Raw genomic sequence first — 18,429 nt, 5'->3', positions numbered from 1 at the left:
TCCAGACTCCGGCCTGAGGAAGGAACGGCGCAAAAAGAAGAAAATCACCAACATCATCTCCTTCGACGACGACCTGGACGGAGGGGCCGAGGACGAAGAGGACGGGGAGGACGACTTCCCCAAGATGGCCGCCCACCTCTCGGCGCCGTCCTTCCCCGACTCGCCGCCTCGCAACGGACTGGACGACGGCTCGCCCCTCCGCTCTCGTACGCCCCCGTCGCCCGGCGGGAGGAACCCGGATGACGACGAGGAAGACGATGATGATGATGATGATGAGGATGAAAAAGGCAAAGCAGGGGTGCAAATCCTGGACGACGAGAGGAATAGTGACCAGTAAGTTTTGTCAAAAAAGGAGAAAATATGAAAACTGGTGTCGACGGGCGAGGCGTCCCATCCTTTTGAAGCGGGCTGGCCTGGTCGAACGTCGGTTCGCCGGCTCGCTCGCTTCGAACGGACGGAACGACGACGCCTCTGTCGAAATGTCAGCGTGCGACCGGCGGCGTTATCGATCCCGCCGAGAAAGGTCGGTCGCAGCTTGAGCCAAATGGATATGTTCTCTTTGGAGGATGGCGGTGGGAAGCCTTTCCAGCGTGTCCACGTGGAGCCCCGTGTCGCTTCTGATGGAGCGCGGGGGCGGAGGAGGTGGCGGCGGCGGCGGCGGCGGCGGCTCCGGCTCCTCAGACGTTCTCATCCCGGTCAACGCGGCCCCCCCGCAGCCAGGTATTGTACGTCGCCGCAAAAGCACACGTCGCCCGCCGCTCGGCTCAAATAAAAGCCTTTTCCATTCAATTCAATAGTATTTCAGATAGAAAGTGAAATGAGACAAAGACTAGCTAGCTTGCTTCCCCTTTTCTAAGAGGAATTGACACCTGTCTGCACTAAATATACTTTCCCCTCAATACTGACAGTTGGCAGAATGATTACCCACATACACCACCGTATTTTCAGTTTGTTCAGGCCTACGACTTGTTTTTTTTCTTCTGCTCCTGACCACTGACACCCTGTTACATTGTTTTTTATAAGGCTATATTTACAGTAATCCCTCGAATATCGCGGTTAATGTAAACATGGCCGCGATAATTGAAAAATCGTCAAGTAGGGTCACCGCTATTACTTAGTTTTTTCTTCAGTGCTAGTAGCAAGAGTGACTTCCACTTACGAGATTCAGCGTAGATTTTCACATTTTTATGAACTTTAACAAACATTTATATATATAGTATATATACTTTTTAATAATTAATAGTGGGAAAAAAATTGCAAAGTAGTGAATTCGCGATAATTGAGGGATTACTGTATCTGCCAAACTGGTTAGCTAGCAGATGCCCATTTAGCCTCCCGTTTGTGTTTTTCTTCTTGGTTTTTGATCAAATTAAAAAAACGTCTCCAAAATGCGACTAATAATCCATCCATCTCGTTTCAGTCAACTCCGTGGAGGACTCTCCGGTCTTTCCATCTCGCCGCCAATCACCGGGGCCGGCGGAGGACTCCCATGACGGCGGAACGCGGCCGCCTCCCAAGTAAGGGTCTTCTCTACCTGAGACGTCTTACGAGCATCCTCGCAGTTTTGCCGTCTCCATTTTAGTATCGTTAAACGACTTTGACGGTGTCCGTCTGTTTATTTCAGTGCCGATTCCAGTCCTTTGGCGCGGTCCGCTGTAGTCGATGGCGCCCTGCCAGAGTCCATGACACTTAGTAAGTTTTTTAAATATATTTTTTTAACCTGACGTTTTACTGCATTGTTTTCGATTAAAAAATAAACCATTGTAATGGAAAGGTCAAAGAAATCTAGATGGGAGCGCTAAATTCTACATGTAACTTACAATAGTGCAGTCCTTTTCAAACGCTAAACGTCCTCCTCGTCATTCTCAAGCCGAGCTGCATTTCGTCCACCAGGTGGCACTGCTGCTTCAGCCAATAGGCACGCCCGCTTCAAAAGCTAATTTCTCTCGGAGCGGAAATGCCCAGCGTTGTCACTCAGGACTTATTTAGCTTCTGTGAGATTGCACATGACGGCCCGGTGGATCAGTGGTTAGCGCGTGTGGGGGACATGGGTTCGAATCCAGGTCAGGTCCACCTGCGTGGAGTTTGCATGTTCACTCCGGGCCTGCGTGGGTTTTCTCCAGCTACTCTGGTTTCCTCCCACATTCCAAAGACATGCATGGTAGGCTGATTGGACACTCTAAATTGACCCTAGCTATGATTGGTTGTTTGTCTCCTTGTGCCCTGCGATTGGCTGGCCACCAATTCAGGGTGTCCTCCGCCTCTGGCCCAAAGTCAGCTGGGATGGGCTCCAGCACCCTCCGTGACCCTAGTGTGGATAAAGCGGTTTATAAAATGAGATTGCACATGTAGAGAGAAGAGAAGAGAAAGAAAATGACCACCGCTCCATGAAGCCTCTTTTCAGATGCCCGCCAGATTGGCCCATTTCGAAAAGTGAGGGCAAAGTTGCCCGCCTATTTGCCCGCCATCGCCACAGTTAAACACAGGAAATCCCTTTAAAAACAACAACAATTGTAAGGAAGGCATCCATCTGTGTTAAAATGGAATCCGCCTCTGATTTTGCGTGTCTTTTCAGCCGAGCTGCGACAGGCCATCGTCGCCATGATGAGCAGGAAGGATGAGCTGGACCAACAAAACGGGTACGTCCCACGTCTTCGTCACGTGACATTGTTTCATTAATGCTCACAATTGCTCAAAACCAATTCCAGGTTATTAGCTGCCAATACTATTAATACTTTATATCTCCTGAAAAGTGATTACTACACCAAATGAAAGTTTTACGCGCACACATCTCTGCCGTAAATGTCCACCAATTCATATTTGTGCTCTCTAGATGTGTGAAATGATATCTATCCATTCCATAGCTACTTATTCAAATCAAAAACAAATCAAATCAAAAGCCTTTATTGTCATTATACAACAGCTGCGTATATTTAAACATTTTTTTGAAGTGAGGTGCCTAAAAACCGACAGAAATGAACCATAAACTCCTGATATCTTACTTACTCATTTGATATTTTCCCAAAGACCATTTATTTTCCCCCCTCACAGCATGTAGCTGTAACATCTGTCGGTTGGCGTAAATGGCTCCGATCTGTATTCCAGCCATGAAGTGGGACAGCAAAGTGTTTTCCGCGCTTTAACACGGTTGACTCGGCGTATTTGGCAGGTCTCTGCGCAGTCTGCTGGACGGAGAAATGGAGCATTCGGCCGCTCTCCGCCAGGAAATCCAGCTACTTAAGAAAAGTCTGGCCCAAACGGAGGAGAGACACGCCGTCAAGGTCCAAGCTCTGGCCAGGTAATTCCATCCCTTTACACCAAAATTGTACCGATAACCTTTCGGGATTAAATAAACCCCCCAAAGAATATGGCCGTAAAACTTGTGTCCAACTCGCTGCCACTTTCCAGTTTTTTGGAGCGAACCCTGCTCTTTTTTCTTCTTTTTTTTTATCACGTCCCCATTTTTATTCCCATTTGCACGGCGGAAATAAACGGGGAGGGAGCGATGGCCTGGCCAAGGCCGCCGTCCGTCCACGGCTAAATCTCTAGCGTTCTTCCTCGGCCGAATCCGTCTCGATCAATAGCGGCTATAAATACCGGTAAAGGAGCACCCGGTCGTCACGCAAGCAAAAAAAAAAAGCGTTTACAGGCACGCCTTTCCTCATTCTTTCAATCTTTTTACCAAGATGTCAGTATTTATACATAATAGCTCGCAATTAATGCCATCGGAAGTGCAATTATGACTCTGGCCGAGAAGGTTGAGCGAGGGAAGGTTTTATCGTGTCGGTTTTTGTTTTGACTATATAGGGAACCTATGGCTCGGGAGCCGTATGTGGCTCTTTCGACAGGTACATACGGCTCTCTGCTAACCTGCAAGCTAAAATATGGCGATAGAGCCGAATCGAGAATGCACCAATAGGAGCGTCGGGTCGTCGCTGTGGCGGCAATGCTAACTTTAGCGCCACCTAATATTTTTTATCAATTTTTATTATTATTTTTTATTATCATTTAAAAAAAATATTATTTTTTTAGATATTTTGTATTATTATTTTAATTAGCATTTTTTAAATGTTTCTTTTATTATAATTTTTTTATAATAATTTTTTACACATTATTTTCACATTTTCATGTATTTTGACTCGGAATAATATTTGAAAATAGGAATTTTTATGCCTCCAGTAAAAATATTTAACATGCTTGATTTTTTTTTTCCTCATAAAGCCATCTATAGGAAGTATTAAAATGCCACTAAGCAAATTGACCAAAAGTAGCGTTAAATTCCAATGGAAAAATCTCCATAAATGTAGCCTTAGCTTTTTTTTCCTCCTCACTGCGTGATCTATAGAAAATGTTATTATTAGACCATAAGCTTTTTTGCGTGAACGTATTATCCCAAGGTCCTTTGAGACGTGCTTTGGCTTCCGTCTTTGTAGCCCCTTGCCCGATAACAATACGCTATTGTACGCAGAAGGTTTCTACCATCGGCCTTCCCAGAAATGAGCAGCCAAAACGGTCAGCGGCGCCCGTGCATCTTTCTACCCAAATAAAACCAGAGCACCGTTAAAAACAGCCAATTTCCCCCCCTTATTGTTCATTAGAAGACTCCGAACGCAAAGAAAAGGGAAGAAAAAAACAAAAAAAAACATTACCTGAGGCTTCTGACTTCACTTTGCCAATTACCGTACATCAAGTCCAAGATTGTTTATTATTATTATTTTTTTCCACTTCTTTAAAGATGTGAACACCGCGATTCCCCATTTTTGATGAGTTTAGTAGTTCGGCCAATGAAAACTCGGTTCTTAATACCCAGATACGCTCGGTACCAATTTTGCGAGTGAGGGTGCGTCTTGGCCAGAGGAAGAACACTTTTTGATTGGCGGCTGTTGACGTCCAATGCATTTGAGTATTCCTTCGCTGCCAACCCGCCCACAAACTAGAATCCATATTACGCTTGGGCATGATATTTTTTGCCACGCCGATGTCATTTTAGTGGCTTGAACGCTCATTTTGAATGAATTTAGGTCTAACTGTTTTAAAAACGTCTTTTTCTTTCTAAAACCATGCAGTACCGCCACGGAAATCCTTTCTGCTTCTTGTTTTTTTTGTTTGTTTTGTTGGTATTTTAAATCCTTTCAAATAGCAGGCAATTTTGGGCAATTGCTTTCCAAAGTCTGGCGGGAATCACAGCGTTTTTGCCCGGAAAAAAAGTCCCCCGACAAACAGCCAAATCAGAAAAGCAATCAGCCAGAACACAATAGAAAATAAGGGGGGATTTTGCCTTCACAAATCGGTACCATTTCTCAACATTGGGACATTTGCTGCCGTCCCTCCCACTTGGAGTGCGTCGGACATCCCGTAAAATTCACAGTTAAAAGAAAGCTATACACGGCATATTTTGAATATTAAAAAATCAGACGAAACCGCACAAAGCCAAAATACTCCAAAAAAGATAAAATCCAAATATAATGACCCAAAAGTTGACTCACTTGGAGCTCTATAATTATAAACACTCAATGACTATTATTAATATTATACGCATCACTTACAACATGCAATATACTGTATAAGCACAACAATTCTTTTTGCCCTCACCAATTTTTTTGCGGTTGTCTGATTAGCCTACTCTGTTCACCAAATGATAGCAATTAAATTATAATTAGACCCGATCTTTAACTCTTAAGGTTAAGTACCCAAAACTAGCTAGCTAGCTACAAGTGCCTTCAGCGGAAAGTTCCGTTCCATCATTTTGAAAACATTTTCAGCTTTTCTCGCTTTAATAATTCAACAAAACCGTTTCATTATCGGGCCACTAAACGCAACGAAAAATACAACTGCATCATTTGACCGTGCCTTCCTACCATCATCATTTAGTCACAAAAAAACATTGCGTCAAACGGGACAAAAAAAAATATCCAGGGGAATAAACTCCACTTAAAATAAAGGGCCATTAAAAGCTGTAAATATTGATTTAGGAGAAAATATTCCTTGGCACAGCTGAAAATTGGATTTTTATGGTCAAAATACTGTATGAAACTTTGACTAATTTAGGATAACAATTTGCCATTGGATTTTCGTCACAGGGCCAGGAAATCAATCTCGGATATTATATGTTTTGACTCGTAACGATGGAAGCTAGCCTTTGGCTATCATTTGTGTATGTTCATTATTTTGTAGTATTAAATAGAAGCTAAATCTATCGTATCGTATTCCCAGTACAACCAGACCGGTTCCCATCACCCCGGCTGGGATTTCCCGTTGCCTTTGGATGAAAGGGAAAATCAGACTGGAAGGACGTGGGCGTGTCCCGCCGCGGCGAGCCCAAAATCCCCCGTGGAGAATTGCGGCGGCCAGCGTAAACAAAGACGGTTAAATTGAAGTGGCAAGGGCGTAAAGCCTCCCTCCGTCTCCGCGACTGATTGATTTCTCCTCCCCAGTCAATGATACTCCCCCCCCAGCCTGTCGCTAAAAGGCTAGCGGCCGCCGGCTCTTTTTCTTTATCGCCGCTCCGGCACCCTCGGCCTGTAAAATAGCCACTTCTTTATACCCGCGCTTTCTCTCTCTCTCTGACGAGTGGCGACTTTGGCACGCAGGCCGTCGACGCCCTCGTAAAGTTGCGCCGGGGATGCCGCAATTTAACGCCGCTGTCGGCGATGAATTCATTTGGCGCGAGGGTGTCAAAGTGGCGGCCCGGGGGCCAAATCTGACCCGCCGCGTCGATTTGTGCGGCCCGAGAAAGTAAATCACGATTGCTGACTTTCTGTTTTAGGATCATGATGTATATTATATTTCCGGATTTTCCCCATTTTAAATCAATAATTGCAATTGTTAATCCATTTTTTTGTTTGTAGTTTAAATGGGATTTAGTAAAATCTAAAAAACAAATATCGAAAAATATTTTCTTTAATATTGAACATCATTAAAACAATATTTTCTTTCCTTTTGAAATGAAGAACAAATGATAAAAAGACGTTTTCACTTACTAAGAAAACAAATGCTCAAATAAACATTGTTTTAGATATATTAAAAAAAACAGTATTTTGGGCTTTTGATCCAGTTCTTTTGATATATTTTTTTGTAAATATTTAAATATTATATTAGCTTCTATTTACAATAAAAAATACAACAAACTATCTTTAGAATCATTCGCTCGTTCGTTCTGACGATTGGCTACGTTGTATGTAGACGTTTATTTCGTATTGTACACAATAAATATTAGTCAAGTGTGAAATATTTCACGACATTTCCTGTCCACTGGAAAAAAGTATTTATTTTTAGTGTAAGAATCTCAAAATAAGCATTTCTAGCTTCACGAAATGATGCTTTTTAAGAGCAATTGATCTTCGAGTCAACTTTTTTCCCCCGTAAGAATATTAGACGGGGTAAACCTAGCCTAAAAATGCCTCTTTATTATTAGCGGTTGCAGCTTTTGTGATATACGTGTGTGTCTATTTGCGCAGGGAGAATGAGGTCCTCAAGGTCCAGTTGAAGAAGTACGTGGGGGCGGTGCAGATGCTCAAGAGAGAGGGCAACCAAAGCAATGACCACGGTAAGTCTCACACACACACACACACGTTTGCCAGTCCATAGGGTTAGGGTTAGACACATATATATCCAACCGAGAGCTTTCATGAGGCCATCTCACTTTTGATGTAGAAATACGAGATTAATGCGTTCCGGGACTGAGCTCGTATGTCCATTTACTCGTAACTCAAATGAACATTTCCCATAGAAATGAACCCAAAACAAATTCATTTGTTCCAATTATTTGCACGGCAACGTATTCGTAACATAACGCGAACAAATTAAAATGAACTTGGATGACGATGCAGACACACTCAAAAATAAGTTGAATCTAACCTTACACTAAACTTAATTCTAATTTTGTTTTCAATTTTAATACCCTTCTTCCCCTGGGTTGGCTCTATTGGCCCCGCCTCCACCCTGACTTTCAGATGCAACCTATCGAGGGTCGTTTGCTTTTGTCTTCCCTTCAAAATAGTCCCAAAATGTTGCACACAAATGTCCTCAAAATAGGATAACGCACGACCACTTGCCAACGACAAGTAGTATATACTCCTCTCGTATTAGCCAACAAGCTCCGCCAACGTATAGCAAAATTTGTCTGGTATCTCAAGACAAATATTTGCTGGAAATTTCACTCGTATCTCAAATTGCTGGTATGGTGTGGCACTCATAGGTCGAGGTACCACTGTATGTTATTTTAGTGCCCTATCGGCGCACGCTGGTTTTTACCTTCCTCCGACTCGCTCCCCATCTTCTCGTGGACAGACTGGCGTAGCAATTTCCTCTCCTCCACGGACGGCGGCGTGTAAACGATTTCACCCTCCCTCCCTCCCTCCGTCTTCTCGCCATAACGACGCGCTCCGTTCTTTGCTCCTTTTGATGATTCCGCCCGTTTCCGATCTCCGTTCAAACGAATTGGATGTCTGTCTTTGTCAATCAGTTCATTTTGGGCGACTTGGAAATCAGTTCCTCCACATTTGAAGCTTTCCGCGCTCATAAACTTCTCTTCAAACCCACGTGAAATACAAATGACTCTATTTAACGAAGGGCGGATCGAATAAAATACCGTAACGTCCCAACTTTCCGACGACGCCGTCCGTTCGGGGCTGAAAGGACACTAGTAAAAGTGGCGTGAAGCTCATCGAGGGAGTTCTTTCCAAAAAGAACATCCCATCAAGAGCGTAATAGGCCACGCGGGACGGAATAGATCTTGACCCCGAAAATGGAGAGCGGGGAATAAGCCGCCTTTGACCTTTTATTAGTCCCCTGGATGTCGTTTATTCTGCTGAAAAGCTTGATATTTGGCGGAGGTGGCAGTGCAATCTTCTTAATCTCCCCGACCGCGGGGCAATTTGGGGCAGCCCGCAATCAGCCGCCTCGGTCCGAGGCTCGGCCAGGGGGCCATTTTCCCCCCAGGGACTTTTCCGCGGAGAATCCATCTCTAGAGGAAATTGGAGGAGAACAAAGACTATAATACCCGCCAGACGACACGTTCTCGGAATTATTACTATTATTCGCTTTGTTTTTTTTAAAAAACAAATCGACGCCAATCTTGACCTTGGACAACGGCGGCAATTTTTCAAGTCCAAGCTCCTTCGCCAACTCCTAAATCACAGGTGTCAAAGTGGCGGTCCGGGGGCCAAATCTGGCCCGCCGCCTCATTTTGTGTGGCCCGGGAAAGTCAATCATGAGTGCCGACTTTCTGTTTTAGTAGAGTATAGATGTATATTACATTTCCTGATTTTCCCCCTTTTAAATCAATAATTGCAATTTTTAATCCATTTTTTTGTTTAGTTTAAATGGGATTTAGTAAAATCTAAAAAACAAGTATCTAAAAATATTTTCTTTATTATTGAACATAATTAAAACAATATTTCTTTCCTTTTGAAATGAAGAACAAATGATAAGACGTTTTCACTTACTAAGAAAACAAATGCTCAAATAAACATTGTTTTAGATATATAAAAAAAAAACAGTATTTTGGGCTTTTGATCCAGTTCTTTTGATATATTTTTTGTAAATATTTAAATATTATATCTGCTTCTATTTACAGTAAAAAAATACAACTAAATATGCATCTACTGTCAATCTTAGCTAATCACAATAGTCGCGGCCCTTTCTTTGAATTCTCTTATCTCATTGGCTGCCATCGATGTTAGGGTTAGGTGTTCGGTGATTGGCTGCCGACCTTCCTACTCAAAATGTCTTATGTGTCCACTCGTGATCAACTAATACGATGCCTTTATTTTTAATGAATAAATAGAAAATGACAGTAATGGTGCCCCGTTCGCCTCCTTTTATCTTTCCCGTAAACGCGTATTTGTTTAATTGGAGCGTGGAAAAGGTTGGGCGCTCGTGGGTCTCCGACGAGGAAACGGATGACGTGCCTGTTAAAAAGCAAATAAGGTTACCTGACCAGCGACGGGCTAATGAGCGAATGAGAGTCGTTCATCACCGTCGCCTGTCCTAACCGGCGTGTCTAACTTATTCATGACACGCGCGCGCCCTGTGGGATCGTTGCCCCAGACGTGGGCGGCGGCTTTGCCTCGGCGGGTCCTTCGGGGGCTCGGACCTCCTGTTTTCCTGTATTTCCGCCCCTGTCAATTTTCATGCCCTTTTTGCGTGCGAGCGTGCGGGATGTTTCCTGAATATAAATGGATAAGCGGAGGTGTGTTTGCATGTTAATTAAAACTTCATTCTTTTAAATTGCTTTTTGCAGGCCGTCACACTGGGAATTGTTTATTCATTAGCTTTTAAAGCGGGGCGGTGGCTCGCGCTTGCTCGCTGGCTTTTAAAGGGCCCCCTCGAGGTCGAAAAAGACGGTCACGGCAGCGAGTCGTTATTCCGCCACCGGAGTTCGCGTTCGCCAGTTGAGTTCAGTGCCATGTTGCACTTTTAGTGGGCTAAATTAGCCTAGCATGCCTGTTTTTGGAATGTGGGAGGAAACCGGGGTACCTGGAGAGAACCCACGGCCGCCCCATGCAAACTCCACACGGGAGTGCCAACCTGGGTTCGAACCCAAGACTCCAGAACTGCGAGGCCGACGCGCTAACCACTTATCCACCGGACCGCATATGAAATGAACTGGTAGATTGCTAGAAAAATTTCTCTCTCGGTAATTTTCCTGTCCGCGTTAACACATTGGCGATAACTGATGGCGATAGACGTCCGATTATTTTTTTTTAACGTTGCTTCGTTCGCCCCTCCCACTCCAAATTAATTGGACAAGCACTTGCAGTCCAACCAGTACATTTTATTTTGTCAGATGGTATATATGTACCTGAAATAGCAATAAATAACACTAACAGAAAAAACGCCTTGTCTAAAAGGCATATAAACACATTGTAAAATAAAATATTGTCAATCTGGCGTAGTTAACAAGAGGAACCACCGTTATACTATATACTAAAATAGATACTTTATTATTATGGACAGCAATGTACACGCTTGAGTATTATAGACACTATAAAAACAATAGACATTTGTAAACGGGAATCCAGTCAACACAAAATTGTACGTCTTGCGTTTGTCAGACTCATTTGTTTACGAGAATGTCGCCATAAGATCTGTATTTATTGACGGAAATCTTCCGGCTGTCCGCGATGAAGACAAAACGCTTTTGACGTCCGTCTAGCGTAAAATCATCTTTGGCAAGCGCTCGCTCGTGGCTTTCTCACGCCAGAAACTAAAGAGTAATTTGCAGAGTAGCCACTCTTCTTCCCCCCCCCCCCGACCGCACTTTCTATTTGCAGACGTCTGACGGCCATTCAGAGACTTGCGACCAAGCGGGATGATTAAAGCCTTCATTACGCCGTGTCCGCCGAGGTGGCCCAATGTGTCACGCGCCGCAAAAAAACCCTAAAAACTAAAACGCACGCTTAGGCAATGGAAGCCAAATTGCCAAACGTCGCCTTATTCGTCTGCTTTTATTGATTCTTTAGGATTAAATGACATCACACCTTTTACAATCGGTAAACAAGCGCAATCTGTCGTTTCGACGCCTACTATTGTCGCTAAAAGTACGTGGACGCACGCGATGAAGTCACGTGGACCGTGACTCATGGTTTGCTCTTTTACGCTCAGCCTACGGGAACTCAAAATAGTTTTTTTGTTTTTGTTTTAACCAGTTACACTTTACGCCATCCAATTGTCAGTCGTCCTATTTAATTTAGCGCCGACTGCGTTTCGTCAGGCGACAAAATGAGAAAAATGGGGAATGTAAATTGAATTGAATGCTTTTATTGTCAATGGTTTGTAACACATTTGTACTCCCTATTAAAACTATGAATATGAAGGTGTAAATGGTCAATCGGGGGCGGCATATAGACGAGAAATTGTAAAATTCAACGGTTTTAAGGCAATTTTTAGGGCGTGGCTTTTACGCCGGGTGGCTTATATGCGAGAAATTGTCAAATTCAACGGTTTTAGGGCAATTTTAGGGCGCGGCTTTTACGCGGGGGCGGCTTATATGCGGGAAATTGTCAAATTCAACGGTTTTAGGATAATTTTTAGGGCATGGTTTTTCCGTGGGGCGGCTTATATGCGAGAAATTGTCAAATTCAACGGTTTTAAGGCCATTTTAGGGCGCAACTTAAAAATCCTAAATGGGCCGAGCTCGTCTTGCGTGTCGTGGTGACATTGCAGCCACGGGCACGTGCCTCATTTCACCCCTATTTGAAGGCGCCAATGGGCGTAGACGCCTCCTTAATGAGTCATTTGCATATAGAAGCGCCGTTCGGACGTTGCGTGATGAGGCGCGGCAATCGGATTAAGCGGAAAGGCAAAAGTCAGGTGGCGTCAAAGTGCGCAAGAGAAGCAAACGCTTGAAAAACAAGAGTGCCAGCCAGCGAAACCATTTAGTCATTCATATTGATGAGGATTATGATGATGATGATGATGATGATGTTTCAAAAGATATCAGCAAAAATCAAAGCGCTGATGAGATCAAACATTTCGAGCGTGTCGTTCCTGAATACTAAATCGGCAAATGCAGCGGCGATGTCGAGATTTTTTCCCTTTGCAAATGCAGCGTCGACTTTAGAATTGAACCGTCAGCCAATGGTCACATTTGGACGCCGTTTTCACTTTTACAACGAATATAAATCTTACATAAATAATCCTTATGTACTGGACAGGGGGTGTTTTGCAATGCAAAGCTACCCACATTTAACAATTCTATTTTTTTCCCCTGACCTTCCAAAATAAAGCACTGTTATAGCCCAGTCTGTCCGTTAGCTAAGCTAACTGTACGCTAAATTGGTCCTAGCTGTTAGCGATTGGTTGTTTTTCCTCCTGTTGCCCTGCGCCTGCTGGGATGGGATCCAGCACCCCCCGCGAGGCAGTTGGGAAAAGGAAAGCTTGAATGAAAGGACTTTTATTTTGACGAGCTTCATATTGAACGCGCTAGTAAAGCTGGAATCCACGCGTGACCTTTGGTCTTGATACCAAAAAAAATATCTGGCTTTCCCTGACATTGATTGAACATGTGAAAAATAGCCCGTGGCTCTGTTGGACTCGAGTCCCGCGGGTGCCATTGGGGTTTCGAGCCGCCCACTTTTCTAGGCACGGAGACGTAGGAGCCACTTCCTGGCTCATTAAAGCCCAACCTTGAAATGAGCACGTCGCTGGGCTCGATCCGTTTCCCGCGTGACACCCACGGCGGCGTCTTTATTTCTATTTTGGCCGCCCGGCAAAAAGGCGCGGATCCCTTCCTCCGGCGTAATGAAGAAAATTCACTGGAAGGGAATTCACTTAGCGAGAAAAAGCATTTGTCGACCGGCGAATCCCGCGGCGCGCCAGCCAACTCCGCCAAATGCTTGTTTAATAAAAATCCTTTTGGAGTTTGTAGCATTTTTTTCCCTTTCTTTTTTTTCTTTCTCTCCACGGCTGAAATATTTAACGGCGTCATCACGTCTGCCTTTGCTCACGTTTTGTTCCTCTTATTTGCACCTGTGCCGCCCGCCCTCCCGCCTCTGTCTTCACATTAATATAAAATGCGCTACTAATGTAAACGGGGACTTCTAAATAAGGCATGCGTATATACCGTATTTTCAAACCTATAGGCACACTTAATAGTTTCTGACAGTGAGATGGAGCATAGCGTATTGGACCGCGAAATTGCCCACTGTATCTTTATATCAGATACAGGAGACGTTTTTTTTACATGTTTAAATGCTTTAACTTCTATTAACGTGAATACAGATGACCTCAATAAAGCACAATCAAACTTAGTTTTGCTCCTGCTGCCTTTAAAAAACACACACTAGCATAACATATGATAGCATTTCATACGCTAGCATTTCATACGCTAGCATAACATACGATAGCATAACATACGCTAGCATAACATACGATGGCATAACATACTCTAACACAGGGGTCTCGAACTCAATTTACCTGGGGGCCGCTAGAGGCCGAGTCTGGGTGAGACTGGGCCGCATCAGGATTTCCACAAGAAAAGCACTGATAAAACTTTCCAACGTTATCAAATATCTTTATTTTTTAACAAAAAATAATGAATTAAATAAATTAACTTAAAGATGAATAAAAAATAAATCAATCAGTAATATAAAACCAAATAATACTAATGAGCATACAGTAGATATACACTGGCTGGCTAAGTAGAGAAAATGAATTATTTTTATTCCGTTTCAAATGTCTGTATTAACAGCTCTTTAACCTTTAACTTTCTGAACTTGAATGGAACATTGAACATGAAATATTCTGAACACGGCTTCTTTTGCCTACTCCTTGCTGCTAGAGACCTGGCAGCGCTTCTTCTCACATAGTCACATTTGGCTTGAGGGAGGAAGCAGTGGAGACCCTCAGTAGAGCTTGAAGATGCTCATCAGTAAGTCTGGACCTGTACTTGGACTTATTGAAGTTCAAGGTGGAGAAGAGCTTCTCACACAAGTATGTGCTCCCAAAAAGGCACATGGTCCGCTTGAACCTTCGGGAAAGTTCAGGGAAGCTGGGGGTCAACTCTCTCAAAAATTGCCCAAGCTTGTCTGCTTCTCCACTCACCTCCCTGAACTTGGCTTTGAGTGCAGAGTTGCACTGCAGGTCAATGAGCTCCATTTGAAGCTCAGGATGGGCATCTTGCACATCAAAGGAGAAGGGGTCCGCAAAAATTTGAAATGTGGCTTTGTGTGTCTTGAAGTCTGCAAATCTGTGATCAAATTCCTCCTGTAGCTTCGAAATGGCCTCAACATACTTCTCACCACTGAATGGTGTGCCTGCATCCACGAGAGCCTTGCATGCTGGGAAATGGCAAAGGTTTGTCTGAGAGAGCTGGGCTTTCCATAACACAAGTTTAGTGCAGAATGCTCTCACGTTGTCATAGGCAGCACTGACAAGTTGCCCCTGGCCTTGTAGCTTCTTGTTCAGTACATTAAGCTCATGTGTGATATCAACAAGAAAAGCCAAGTCCATGAGCCATTTGGGATCACTTGGCACAGGATCAATCAACTCACAAACGGCGTAGCTAGCTTTGACTGCTGCATTACTGTCTTTGGTAGCCTTCTTGAAGAGATCCTGTTGCCTCAGAAGACGTGTTTTAAGACTGGCAACCTGGTTGGCTCTCTCATCTCCCTGGTATTTTTCGTACTCCTCAGCATGTCTCATAGTACAATTACGTTTCAAATTGTATTCCTTGTGCACCGCAACTTTTTCAGTGTAAATGAGACACGTCGGGGTGCCCCTGTGTTCAACAAAGAAATATTGCACTCCCCACTTTTCTTGAAACTGTCTGTGCTCATCACCGACCTTTCTCTTCACGGCAGGCTTTGAAAGAGACATCTCTGGGGCTCTGTAATATGTTTTTCCACTTGGAATGAGTCTCGGGTTGATCTTTCACATTCAGTCGCGCGGGTTTGTGGCGCATGTGCACTTTCGCTCTCCGTTTCAATCCCGGAGATGGCTACAGACACTGACACAGGCTGGATCACGGATCATAGCGCCTCATTCAGTTCTATGCTGAGAGCAGCGGAGGAGTGTGCGCGCCGAGCGGAGTGATCGGCCTCACGGCTTCTCCTCCGCCCAGCTGATTGGAGGAATGAATGAGTGAGTGAGCGAGGCACTGGACAGCCCGGCCGATGTCCCGCCCTCCAGAGCCGTATACCTCACCGTGATTGGTTCATTCAGCTCCGAACCAAAGTTCCCTCTAATTTTTTGTTGGTCTGAGCAGAAAGACAACCTCCCTGAGCGCACTGAGTACCAGTGTGAGCGACATCATCGGTACTCGGATGATTCGCCTAAAGACGTTTCGCCGACGGACGTTTGACAGACGGGCAGGTCGCCGAATGGACGTTCCACCGAACGTTCATTCGGCCGAACGGAGGTTTCGCCGAAACGGGATTTGAACGCTCGCCCCGCCGGATCGTGTGTGTACAAGTTTTTCAACCTCGGCCCGCGGGCCATATACGGCCCGTTAGGATTTTTAATCCGGCCCGCCGCCGGTGTTGTCCAAATTATAGTAAAAATCAATGTTCGTCTACCATCAATGGCAGTCCGGGAATAAGCACTCTTGGGCAGGCAGATGTAGCAGAACCGAGCCGTAAAATGACAGCAATCGGGTCAAATCCATCCTAAAACAGCATTTAATGATTAAATACAAATACTGGATGATATCGCGATGGAGGCAAAAAAACGTCTATAGACGTCCATTCGCCAAACGGCTCAAAATGCTCTCAAATTCGGTCAAATCCAGCTGAAAACAGCGTTTAATGATTAAATACAAATACTAGTATTTGTATTTAATCATTAAACTAACAAATACTAGTACGACCTGTCCGTCTGTCAAACGTCCGTCGGCGAAACGTCTTTAGGCGAATCATCCGGTCACGACATCATCATTGCTCGCTATCGGCACACCAGTATCACACCTGCCACAAGCAGGTGCATGTCAATGTTCCCTCTAATTTTTCATGTAAAACATGAGTGGACAGAGCTACTGCCACTGGCTGCCACTTAAACGGCGCCATCATGGGGAAAGGGGTAAAAAAAAAAAAAAAAAAAAAAAAAAAAAAAAAAAAAAAAAAAAAAAAAAAAAAAAAAAAAAATCGATCTTTCATATTAAGACGGGGGCCGCAAATTATCGTCCCGCGGGCCGCAGTTGGCCCGCGGGCCGCAAGTTTGAGACCCCTGCTCTAACATAACATACTCTAGCATAACATAGGATAGCATAACATAGGATAGCATAGCATATGCTACCATAACATACGCTAGCATAACATACGATAGCATAACATACGATAGCATAACATACGATAGCATAACATACGATAGCATGACATACGCTAGCATGACATAGGCTATCATAATATAGGCTATCATAACATACGATAGCATAACATATGCTACCATGACATACGCTAGCGTAACATACGCTAGCTTGACATACGCTAGAATAACATAGGCTATCATAATATAGGCTATCATAACATATGCTAGCATAACATACGCTAGCATAACATACGCTAGCATAACATACAATAGCATAACATACGCCTATTCTATGGGCAAAAAAGAGAAAAGGTAGTTATAGGGGTGACCCTACCATGTCTGGTCTACATTAACCGCCATATTCGAGGGATTACTGTACTCACTTTATGATTGCTTTAGGGACATTTGACGACACAAAAAAGGGACGGGTCGCCGCTAATATTGACGTAGAGTAAAAACAGTATCATAATGTTCTTTAAAAGAAAATAACATTCCTTGGAATTCCTTGATCTGACACACTCTTGCTAATAGGTCACCGTTTTCCCCTCTCACCTCATTGCTCCTTTTTCAAATTTACTCTTAGCTTCAGAGGATATTTCATTTGACATTAAATGAAATTGTTCTTCCCGACTCTGGAAAGACGGGGGGGGGGGGGATGAAAAGTCCCCCCCTAGGCCCCCTTTTCGTACCTTGTCCTACAGATGAGAACATCAATTCTTAATGCTCATTTGAACACAGCGCTAGTCATTTCCCCCTTGAGGCGTGCACGCGGTCAGCGCTGCATTTTGGGACTTTTCAGCGTCTTAACACCTTTACCAAAATGTTCTCGCCTTTTTAAATTTATATTTTTTATTTTTTTAAATCAATACTCCAGAGACGCTAACTCCTCATTAAAAACTACGGCACGCCGCGCCGACAGATCAGCGGATAATTAACATATTAATTCCGAGCTGAAGGATAAGCGCTTGCAACAAATGAGACTTTTGCAGCGAGGAAGCGGAGCCTCCCGTTTTTTCTTTGGCTTTTTTTAGAAAGTTGTTTTGTTTCACGAGATGAAAGATGGAAGGAGGGGAAAATGGAGGAAATTATGGCTTTGAGAGATAGATTTTATATGGCGGTATGGTTAAAAACATAATTTAAACTCGTGTCGCTTTGATAAAGTATTGATACCGATATGACTAAAATGGCGTCACCGTTGGGAAAAAAAAATCTATCTATATAAATAATTTGTTCTCTTAAGAGCTAGCTAAACAGCTTGCTAACATTTACTCCTGAGAAAAAGCAAACATTAATTCATATTTTCCACCCTGTTGCTCTATTAAGGCCAAATATTGTAAAAAAAATGATACCGATGGGACTAAAATGACGTCACTGTAATCCTAATAAAAAAAACATCTATTTATCAATATAAATAATCAGTTCTCTTTTTTGAGCTAGCTAAACAGCTTGCTAGCATTTAAAAAAAGCAAACATTACTATGGATTTTCCACCCTGTTGCTCTATTAATGCCAAATATTGTAAAAAAATCATTCCTACATTGATACCGATACGACTAAAATTACCTAACTTAGAAAAACCCATCTATTTATCGATATAAATAATTAGTTCTCTTTTGTGAGCTAGCTAAACAGCTTGCTAGCATTTTAAAAAGGCAAACATTAGTATGGATTTTTCCACCCTGTT

At 43.5% G+C, this 18,429-nt stretch overlaps 1 protein-coding gene across 1 annotated transcript in view; it reads left to right on the top strand.

The window, feature by feature from the left end:
* snx29 (sorting nexin 29) overlaps positions 1-18,429 on the top strand; it is a 49,525-nt gene that overhangs the window by 4,190 nt on the left and 26,906 nt on the right. The window contains exons 8-14 of the mRNA XM_077625091.1: positions 6-333; positions 566-720; positions 1,421-1,517; positions 1,625-1,692; positions 2,576-2,639; positions 3,170-3,298; positions 7,458-7,546. Of these exons, the coding sequence (XP_077481217.1) occupies positions 6-333; positions 566-720; positions 1,421-1,517; positions 1,625-1,692; positions 2,576-2,639; positions 3,170-3,298; positions 7,458-7,546 (930 nt within the window). The remainder of the gene's footprint in view (positions 1-5; positions 334-565; positions 721-1,420; positions 1,518-1,624; positions 1,693-2,575; positions 2,640-3,169; positions 3,299-7,457; positions 7,547-18,429) is intronic.

This window comes from Stigmatopora argus, chromosome 18 (assembly GCF_051989625.1).
Source record: "Stigmatopora argus isolate UIUO_Sarg chromosome 18, RoL_Sarg_1.0, whole genome shotgun sequence".
In the NCBI taxonomy this organism is placed as follows: domain Eukaryota; kingdom Metazoa; phylum Chordata; class Actinopteri; order Syngnathiformes; family Syngnathidae; genus Stigmatopora; species Stigmatopora argus.
The sequence above is the reverse complement of the archived record's forward strand: the minus strand, read 5'-3'. Positions and strand labels throughout refer to the sequence as shown.